An 11,549-nucleotide genomic window follows, 5' to 3' on the forward strand; every position below is an offset into this window, starting at 1 on the left:
TATTATCAATTATACAGGAAAAATTTAAGAAAATTTTGTTCGCTTGTTTGTAAAAACTATAATTTTTCAATACACTTTACTGAATGAATCTTGTTGAAATGATACAAAACAAATACACAACATGGTTTTATTTCTTTTTATAACATCTAGTCTTGAAGTGGCACTTGAGAACTCTGTTGTCACAAAAAAGTGAACTGCTGGACAATGAAAAATATGGTCGAAATTTTACACCAGAAGTTATTTGCATGTAATGATACCTGTCAAGCAATGATAAAGAACCATAAAAAGTGCAGAATACTAACAAGAACAGTTGTGATAAGTGCCGTCATGGCAGTGGTCTAAAGAGTATCAGCTATGTGACATCTCCTGTCTCAAGGAAAACTGAAATAATGGTAAGATTCAGTCTTACTCCTATCATGATATTTTCATTCATATTGTTTGAGGTGACAATTTATTCAATTTATGAACTAACTTCCATTACGATTCTATTGTCTGGGAGCTCATTTCCATCTAAAACCCTTTCCTCTTCAGTAAAAAATCTTTAAGTGTTGCATTATGATCAAGTGAAATTTAAAAAACACATCACTATGCTGGGCGCATTGTTTTTCTTTTCCATTATGGAAGGAGTTTTTCTTGGTGTTTCAAATATTACCAATTTTAAGGCTTTTTTAATAATATGTTAAGATGTACAATCATCAGTGAAATATTATGATACTGAATTTTAATTAATAGAGAAAATTTTATAATGTTGAGATCAGTAATAACCCTGTTAATTGACAGTGATTACTGTAGTCAGATTCCAGGCACAGGCACTGAGGTGTTAAAGTATTATTTGTTTTTGTTTTGCTGTAATGAGTCACTGAGCTATCACAAATTATCTTCCTGTACAACTGTTGTGTTACATATTGCTATATGAAGCTTGGCTTTCTTTTAGGAGACTAATTTCATGTGTATGAGATTTCCTGTTTCGATTGCAGAATGTTGTTGTCACTGGTGGTAAATCAAATTTTATATAAGCTGGTAATACAAATATCATAAATTACATGTTTTGTGTGAATCTTACAATTGAGTTTGGATCTTAGTGTACCTGTAAAAAATGTATGAAATGACACTAATTCAGCTACATCTGAGTTAAGAACACTGGTTTTGTGGGCTGTGGATATAGAATTATTGTAAGTGCTTTTTTTTAATATTTAGTAAGGAACATTGTAATACCTACAGGTCATAAATAAAAGGCAAATTTTGTCCTAAACAAGACAGAGAGGAGATGTCATAACTGATAAGCTGATGTTGAAAATTCTCATTATATCTGAACATTAGATGTAACAAGAGGCAGCAAAGACAGTTGTACTTAACAGGCAAGAGGTAAGGAGAATAATGCCAGTTTCACAGCCAAAAAGAAAGTGTGACAAACAGAAGTGTCGTGTTAATATTTCTTATGCAGATACCAGATGTCTGAGACTATTAAGACCTGAAACATTGTTAGAAATACTTTACAAATCCTAAATGTTATTTCAGATGCTTTGTAAAACCACAATATTTTGAAAAAAAAAAAAAAAACACATTTGAACACAACAAAATCTAAAAGACAGTACCATAACAAATGAAAAATTTATTTATACTTTACCTGATATAGCTTATATTAATTTAATATAGTAGTTACAACTACATTATTTAATTTTTGTAGACAGAATTAATTCATGTAATTATTTCAATCAGCTGGTTTTAAAACAGAACTAATGTATGTGTTGCTCAGTATGCAGAAGCCTATAGCAAGTGTTATTCCACTTTAGCAGCAACACTATGTATGTGCATTTGTCATCTCTTTAAACAAACAGTGTGTTACTAACCAGCCAACATTACAAAACTGCAGAAATTTCAAGGCATTGTTGTGCAAAACATTATAAGTGAGGAATTGTTTCCCATCTGGTGGAGAAGTCTTTAAAGTACATAAACTATAAAAAATAAATAAACTCTACTGTCATATTGTCTAGCAATTAACCAATCTTAATTATCTGTATTTATGTATATATATATCTATGTACAACCTTGAACACAATAACTGAAATTAGAATGGCAAATGTTGGAAAGGTGTTGAACATCCCAGTCAAATATGCATTTGAAGCTCTTACTTTCTTACAGAAATTAAAATGACTCTCTTCCATAACAGAATACACTCTACCTTTAACATTCTCTCATGGGTATATGAAATCTGATAAATATGAGTACAAACATTTTGTGTGCCAAAAATCAATAAGGAGTTAGTAGGAATAGAATAACTGTACCAGTTCTTGCCACAGCAATTGTACAAGTAAATGAAATCTCTTTTTTTTTTTTACAAAATCTGTGCATAACACTAATGAACAGTACAAACTATCTTTATTTAAGTATATTGTAATTATTAATAAGGCAATATTTTCCCTTAACCATAGCATATGCATTTTCCCCTCATCTTTATCTAACTTTGTATCAGTGTTAATGCTCATCATTACCTGTTGTGTTTCTGTCCTTGTATGTAACATAATACCCAAATTACAGAATCTTTTTACATATGCTGCTATAGAGAGAGAGAGATATATATAGATATATGTATATACATATTACCACATTATATTAATATCAGTATTTTAATATTTCCACACTTTTAGTATGCTGCAACAATACAAATTCAGATATTAAAAGCTAAGAATAAATTTCTTTAAAATAAAAAGAGACATAGCTACAGTTCATGTACTACATTGTAAGTCCAATAAAAAATTCAAAAATTTTGATTTTTTTTATGTCTTTGTGAGTGGTACACAAACTTCCTGTTTTCTAGAAAGATATAAAAAAACCAAACACATCTTGATCATCAACTAGTCACTGTACATAACCACTGCAAAGCATTTTGGCATACATGCTATGTGAAAATAAACACAGAAATTGAAAAAAAGGCGTGGACCTAAATGTCTCAAGTTCTGTGTAAAGAAATCCTTTCAGCATTGCAATTCCACATATTAAAAGTCTGTTTTAAGCAAAACTCTAACATTGCTTTATCCTTATATTCCACATCATTGCTCATTAAGCATGTCTGGACCAACACAGCAAATAACACAAAACACTCACCCTTGAGCCATAATTTTAAAAATAAATGTGACATTTCAATGCCATTCACCTATTTTTGAACACTCAGAAAGTCTCCTTTGTTGCAAAAGAATCACTGCAGTAACATACTCCCCACAGAAAATGATGTCTTTTATTCATCAGTTGAACTCATTGTAAATAACAAGAGGGTCCCCGTGACAATAACGGGAGTGGAAAGACTGCTTCTCCATAGCTGCTGACAGCTGCAGGTGATGAAAAAGGGTCTGGAAGGTTACCTGAAAATAAAGTATTAACAACTACCATTATTAAACAAATTTTTTATAATTAGTAGCTTTCTTTTGTTGAAAGATGTGTGAATGTAGAGGGAAGTAGTGAAGCAAGTAAAACTACATAAATAAAAAAAGTTATCATTATTTTCTTTTTTATTTCTACTCTTCCTCTAAATGATTAAAATATATATTTCTTGTTTGCTTTGGGTTTGAACTAATACTACTAGTCAGACCACTCTTAGGTTGTCAATCATGGAATTATCAGACATACTGGGGATTTGTGTACTACAGGCACCAAGTGATGGCACACACACAAGCTCCAAATCTTATTTTCATCTCTGTCTGGCCTAATATAAAAGTGATATGAACTTGTAGCACAAAAAGATACTTATATGCATTAGTAAAAATACTTGGTTGTCCCACAAAAAAGGAGCACTATAGATTGTATTGTAAAGTAAGAAGCAGCAGCAGCAGCAGCAGGAACAACAACAACAACGTGTGTGCATGTGCATGTGCATGCGTGCGCGATCTGATGAAGGACTTTGCCTGGTAGCTAAAAAATATCCTACTATCTATTTTTAAATGTGCCTGTCTGCTACTCGTCAGATAGAGGAGGCACTGAGCAGCAATCCATCATAATTCATACTGTTATTCCATCCCAGATTTTTCATTGTTTGATTCTGCCTATGGACCTGAAAATGAAGCACCTATTTTTGGTAAAATTAGCACCCACGCAGTTCAGTAATACAAAATCTGCACAAAACTTATTCGAAATCTGTAGTAACTAAACCCTGATTAGCATATTGAAGAACATTTTTGTGGGTCATGCTTGACAATGCTACAGGTAAAACTGACAAGGTACACAGAGTGGAAGTAGAACCTAAAATAACTCGCAGGTACAATAGTGTAGCAGGTAGCAATGAGTGTAAATAAATGATAACTTCACTCATCTGATGGGCAAGAAGTCATGCAGGGGGAACAAATCCCACTTCCATCTTGCAGGTCAGACAGCCTACACCCACGTTCCTGTGAAAGCAGAACTGACTTATGGATGGCTAATCCCTTCTGGTGTTGTGAGTGACATACTCAAATCGCCAGCCAGAGTGGCCGAGCGGTTCTAGGCACTACAGTCTGGAACCGCGCGACCGCTACGGTCGTAGGTTCAAATCCTGCCTCGGGCATGGATTTGTGTGATGTCCTTAGATTAGTTAGGTTTAAGTAGTTCTAAGTTCTAGGGGACTGATGGCCTCAGAAGTTAAGTCCCATAGTGCTCAGAGCCATTTGAACCAACACACAAATCCTGTAACTTACCATGATTAGTCTCTTTGCTCATTTCATAGTGAGAAAAGAAAGTGGTATGCACAAAACAAAACAAAACAAAACAAAACAAAACAAAACAAAACAAAACAGAGTGCTCAAAGCATTTGGTAACAGCTACTGTGCAATTGATTGGTACTCCCAGTATCTTATGCAACCATAGTTTGAAACATCCCACATCTAAAATTGCCACATTATACTATCCTAATTTCATATAATACCAACTTTAGCTAGTAGACAAATGTACATGTTTCTTTGTTCTAAGGTTCTAAGTTTCACATCTGAGACCTACATAGTCATACATGGAACACATTTTACAGAGACCATTGAACCTCCCACTGTCCGACATGGAAGCACACTGATATGTTGTCGAGTTTGTGGATGGGTGCACTCTTTATTTTGCTAATGCATTCTTACCAACATTCTCTTCCAGATTGGTCTTCAACAGAAGTTACACAATACCAGTAACATAAAATTGATTACTTTTTCAATATTTATAGCCCTCCAGAGACAGTGGTCCTTGAAAATGCATGGACTACCCGAGCACAGCTCCCGTCAGGCTCAAATTCTCAGCTTCTCCCTACAATACTAATTTAGTGTCCCTTGCCCATTACTTGCAGCATTTCACCAGTTCCCATAAGAGCTGAAGCCCTGTGTGCATCTGCACTGAAGAGATAATTGGCTGTCACACCTTAATTATATATACATGTGGTGTCTGCTCTTCTGGAGAAGTAACACACACTATTTTGATCCAGCAGCTGTTATGAATTAATAAAAAGGAATTACATACGTTGCCTGTGAGTGGACACTGATTGAAATCGATGGGGAAAGTTGAAAATTTGTACTGGACTGGGACTCTAACTGGGTCTCCTGGTTACTATGCAGATACTCTGACCACTAAGCCATCCAGACAAAGTGGTCATTACAACTGCACTAAGTACCCTAGTACGACTCCTGTCAGATCCACATTCTCAACTTCTCCACACACTATTAATGCAGTACCCCTTCGCCCATTATCCTCATTACTTATGGCATGTCACTGAGTCCTGTATGAGTTCAAACACCTGGTGTGCATCTGCACTGAAGAGATCACTGGCTGACTCACCTTGCGTGCGTGCGTGTGTGTGTGTGTGTGTGTGTGTGTGTGTGTGTGTGTGTGTGTGTGTGTGTGTGTGTGTGTGTGTGGCAGGGGAGGGGGGGGGGGGGAATTCATAGAATTTCTAAAAGGATATTTAACCAAAGTTATTAGCATGTAATGGCAGTCCTGTGTCACATATTTAATGGATATGACCAGTAATTATCTTGTACTTCCAAAAATTCGCAATCTTTAGGTGGAGTCAGAGTCTTATAGAGTAAGAACGAGTAGGCAGCATATACTACTGCTATTTAATATGAATGACATGCTATAAGGCAGAAAATAGACATTAAAAAAAATCAAGAAGTGAAGGAAAACAGCAAAGGGAACTGAGAAACAAAATTATGAGAATTAAATTTTCGATCCTTCATCATACATGTAATATACAGATAGAATATGCCCTAGAACAAAACAACATGAGGTTAGCTGACATTGACATTAAAGAGATCACCATTAATATCAAGCATACACAGATGAGGACTCACTTGTACAGTAGCAGTAGAGATGGGGTAGAGAGAGAGAGAGAGAGAGGGGGGGGGGGGGGGGGTGTACAAAAATCATACATGTCAGTAGGTGCAGAAGGGAGGATGACTTATTAATGCTTTGTATAAAAAGATGTCTTAAAAGAGATATGAATAGTTGTTATACATTGTACCTGTCATACAAGCATGGTTGTAATTCAAGCAAAGGACTTTTCTCTTTATACTGATTTTTATCACAAAATTTGCTTTGGCTTGAGAAAGTACACAGAAACATTTAATGTGGATCTGTGAAAAGGCTGACAGTTTCTGTCTGATATTGCCTTAAAAATGTTGTCTCAAGGAATATGTTCTTTAAAGAATGAATTTTTTACTCTGCATAGCTGTATACAGTTATGAAACTTCCTCACAGATTAAAACTGTGTGCTGGACCAACACTCAAATGCTTGACCTTTGCCTTTGTTGAGCAAGCGATCTACCAACTGAGCTACTCAAGCACAACTCACAACCTGTCCTCACAGCTTTACTTCCACCAATACATCATCCCCTACCTTCCAAACTTCACAGAAGTTCTCCTGTGAAACTTGCAGAGCTAACACTTCTAATAGAAAGGGTATTGTGCAGACATGGCCCACCCACAGTCTGGGGGATGGTTCTGAACTGGATTTTTCCCTTTGCAGTGAAGTGTTGGAAGATAGGAGATGAGGTAGTGGCAGAAGTGAAGCTGTGAGGGCAGGATGTGAGTCATGTTTGGGTAGCTTAGTCAGTAGAGCACTTGCTCATGAAAGGCAAAGGTCCCGAGTTTAAGTCTTAGTCCAACACACAGTTTTAATCTGCCACACAGTTTCAACATGTTCTTCCACATAATTTCAGTCAAATTTTCTGTGACTAATGCTTCTTTATAATGTGTTCAAAAAATTTAATTTTCACTTCTTAATGGCTTAGATAAAAATCTTTGACTTTCAAAAACTTACAAAGCAACTGATAAATACATTGTTTAAGTTCAGGAAATAACTATGTAATGAGGATGCTGCACAAACACTCAAACTGAATACACTGGTAAGGGCTTACATGAAACAAGCACTCATGAAACTCCGGTGACAAGTTAAACACATGTACATGCCTCATGTACCAGTTAGTCTGATCTCTTGTCCTTCCGGTAAAGTTCATGTCAAAATATGGATACATTTTGTTAATGACCATTCTTCCATGGTCATATATATTTTGCAGTAGTTTACATTAAAAATGCAATTTATATACAGCTGGTGTGAAACTGATGTCACAAGAAACTTGATACATACATTTATTTCAAAGTCATTTTTTCATTGTTTATGACACACTGTGTATCTACTAAATGAAACCCAGGGCCTATGCAGGATTTTTAAAAAAGAGACCATAGACATTACATATGAGGGCCATTCACTAAGTAATGCAAAACTCTTTTTATGAAAGAAGGTTGCTATTATTCAGGATTCCAGTACACCACATTATTCCATATTCTTCTGACTGCAAAACACTATTTTTCAACATAACGTCTGGTCAGTGGAATAGCCTTATGCCACCTTACTGGGAGGGCCTATATGCTCATGTGGTACTATATTGCTGGTCGACATCAAAGCTAATGTCTTGCTTCATCAATAATATCCCCGTTATCCAGAAACTGCTTCCCATGGAGTGCATCCTTCATTGGGCTAAACAGATGGAAGTTGGAAGTGTGAGATCCAGGCTGTCATGTGGATGAGGAAGAACAGCCCAGTGAAGTTTTGTGAGCACCTCTTGGGTGTACAGACTTTGTGAAGCCTTGGTTGTCATGGAGAAGGAGAAGTTTGTATGCATTTTTGTGATGGTGAACATGACCTCTTCATTTCTTCCAGTTCCTGAAGGTAGTACAACACACTTCTGAATTTATCGTTGCACTGTGAGGGAGGAAATCAAAGAGAGTAACTCTTTCAGGTCACCATGATGTTACCAGCTGAGAGTGCAGCTTTAAATTTTTCTTTGGAGGAGAGGTGGTGTGGCATCACTCCATGGATTTCCATTTTGTTTGTGGTTGAAGTGATGAATCCATTTTCATCTTGTCACAATCAGCCTCATGGTGCACAAGCAATTACACACACAGTGTCCTTTGTTGCTCTTTATGGCCTTGTGTTAAGCAGCAAAATATACAGTGTGCACACACCTTTGAGTACCTCAACTTGCAGATGAGTGTGTCAGCACCACCAACAGAGTTGTCCAGTTGTGCAGCAAGGTGTTTGATTGTGATCCATTAATCACTTCAAATGTGAGTGTCCACACATACCAACATAGCAGAAGTCAAGCTTTGTGTGGCCTGCTGGCCTGCAAGAGATTGGACAGGTTTGCATGACCTTGTTCCAGTGATGACAGGCACCTCACCAAGTAACTCACCATGCTCTTGTTCACTGCCAGGTCTCTGTAGATATTCTGCGAGTGCCTATAAATATCTGCAGTGCTTCAGTTCTCTGTCATAAGAAACTGAATGTCAGTTCTCTGCTTGGAATGCACCTTTATTATAGAAGCTATTTTGAAGGCTACATATAGCACTGACATCTATTGGAACACCATGAAACTACAGAGGCTGAAGTGGGAGTATTCCATGTTGTCCCACAACAAATTCTGCATTTCCCATCTAAAACTAGCTGAGAAGAAAAATGTGTCTCATTAAATCAAACAATGGAAAATCCAGGATGGAATGAAACAATATTATGAAAAGGAAAGTTGCTACCCACCATATAGTGGAGATGCTGGGTTGCAGAGAGGCACAACAAAAAGACTGTCACAAATAAAGCTTTCAGCCAGTAAGGCCTTTGTCAAAACCAGATGACAGACACACACATACACACTCATGCAAACACTGTCATTTATTTTTGATGAAGGCCTTACTGACCTAAAGCTTTATTTGTGACAGTTTTTTTGTTGTGCCTATCTGTGGCTCAGCAGCTCCGCTATATGGTGAGTAGCATCTTTCCTTTTCATAATAATGTGTCTCATTACTTATTTAATGTTCCCTCCCCCTCCCCCCCCCCCCCCCCCCCCCGTCCACACACACAGACACTTCATCTCCTAAATGAAATAACAGTGGGGAAGGAGAGAAAATTGTCAGCTAACATGGTGTGTACATACAAAGATACTGGCAGAAAAAATGTCAACACCTAAGCATACTATGCTGTAACATCTCACGTCTTAAGGTAACATTTCATGCCTACATACACTTAGTTCTCAGATATGCGATTCTATTCTGGGGATCAAAGGCACAAAACATTAAGATGGTTTTTAAACTCCTGAAAATGGCCATAATAATAATAATAATAATAATAATAATAACTAGAAGTAGTAGTTAGGCTCATTGTAAATATCCACTTAAAAATTTGCCATTCTCACTGCACCAAGACAGTGCCTATACCAATTTGCGGTGCATATTAGGGAAAATATGACTACCATAAATACTAAACTAATAGTTCTATTCATATAATGGAAAAAGAGCTGGTTTAGATTTATATTTACCTAGCAAAATAAACAAAAAATTCAGAACAGTACATCAGGGGATAAAACTGTGAAATAAACTTCCAAAAAAGTGAAAAAGATTTCTAAAACACATTTATTTAAAAAGGCAGCTAAAACATTCTTCACAAGTAATGCATACTACACTATTCAGGATTTCTTAGAGTACTAAGAGTAGTTGGTAGTAATGAATGGGAATACTACAGTACCTTGTCTCATTTCAGTACATGGTTATGGTTTACTGCTTTCACCAAGGTATGGAAATGAGCGTTTGGCATCATTGGACGGGAGGCCCCTTGTGGGGCAGGTCTGGTCGCCTTGGTACAGATCTTATTGCATTCGACACACACTGGGTGACCTGCATTGCCAGATGGGGATGAAATAATGATGATGACAGTACAACACCCAGTCCCTGAGTGGAGAAAATCACCAACCCAGCCAGGAATCAAAACCTGGGTCCATAGGACACCAATCTGTCACGCTGTCCACGTCAGCGAACCATTCACAAGGTGTCATGTCTCAAGGTGTATAAAGCATAACAGTAATAGCTGTTGGCTTAGTTTTTCAGGTGGGCAGTTGAGTGTGAAGTCCAGAATTGAGGCAAGGGGCACAGCAAGCATCTTATCAGTTCAGGAGTCATCAGTGAGTGTCCTCAGTGTATGAGTAGTGAATAAGGAAAGTTAATGTAGAAGGGAAGGAAGCCAGTCATTCCTTTTGCATTTTTTGCGGTTCTCTTCAGAAAAAATTGGATTTTTATTTTTTAAAGTAGCTTTTCATCAGTGTATTCCAAATTCTAGCTACAGACCCTAGCACCCAGTATTATTTTATTTAAAAAAATGTCACTTCAGATACCTAAGAATATTATGCATACACTTTCTGTGGTATTTAGAAACCAATCACATTTTATGTGTAATGGTTTAATCAGCTTACCTTAGCTGAGCTTCTGCTGCAGTGAACTCAGCTGTCAACAGAAAAAGAGTTCCTTATGTAAAGCTGGAAACTCAAGATGTGGTGTAGATCTCTTGAATTTGGCGAGTGCATCCATATGCAACATGCTTAATTCCCTGTAGAGGCAAAACCAAATACTGCATCAGAGTTTTCAATCTTAAATTATAAAAGTCTGTTTTATAAGAAGGAACAAACATTGCTGGCAATTTAAGATTTATACTTTTACATTACATTCTTCATAGTCTCAAAAATGTATACTATCAGTATTGGTGATTAAGGGGTGTTCAAAGAGAGGAAGCTTAGTGGTCTTGTTTGACTTTTTCTGTGTACTTAGATTACTACTACTTAGTGTTTTGTCTCTGACAACATATTGCACAAATTTAGCAAGCCAGGCAGTATTTTGGAACACATTTTAAATTGAATCATTTAGTAATGCCATCTACACTACATGGAAAAGCTGGGCCATAAACACCCACCCCCTTCCCCATGCCCCTGGATTGATTTCTACCAAATTTCCCACACAAACAGCAAACTTTAGGAGTATCAACAGTATTGTTGTTTATGACTGCCCAGTCTCAAATAGGACCAGAGATATGGAAATGTGTTTTTTTTCAGGCACCTGCCATAATAGCTGTCCTGCTTGATAAGTGTTGTTGCTTTGGAGTTAGTTACTGACCTGCACTTATCAACCCACTTTGCAAGCAGCCTACATGTCAGGAGCAGAAACGGTTTTGCAGATACAGTATGTAGGCTGAACCACACGAGAATGTTATGGTAGTACTATAGGTTTTCTTTATT

General features: G+C 36.9%; 1 protein-coding gene across 1 annotated transcript in view; it reads right to left on the minus strand.

Annotated features, from left to right (window-relative positions):
• Nucleotides 1-2,675: 2,675 nt before the first annotated feature.
• LOC126469982 (probable nuclear hormone receptor HR3) overlaps nt 2,676-11,549 on the minus strand; it is a 444,061-nt gene continuing 435,187 nt past the window's right edge. Inside the window, exons 10-11 of the mRNA XM_050097426.1 lie at nt 10,734-10,867; nt 2,676-3,359 (exon numbers count right to left, since the gene is read on the minus strand). Of these exons, the coding sequence (XP_049953383.1) occupies nt 10,768-10,867 (100 nt within the window). The 3' untranslated portion in view covers nt 2,676-3,359; nt 10,734-10,767. The remainder of the gene's footprint in view (nt 3,360-10,733; nt 10,868-11,549) is intronic.

The sequence above is a fragment of the Schistocerca serialis genome, chromosome 3 (assembly GCF_023864345.2).
Source record: "Schistocerca serialis cubense isolate TAMUIC-IGC-003099 chromosome 3, iqSchSeri2.2, whole genome shotgun sequence".
Lineage (NCBI taxonomy): Eukaryota > Metazoa > Arthropoda > Insecta > Orthoptera > Acrididae > Schistocerca > Schistocerca serialis.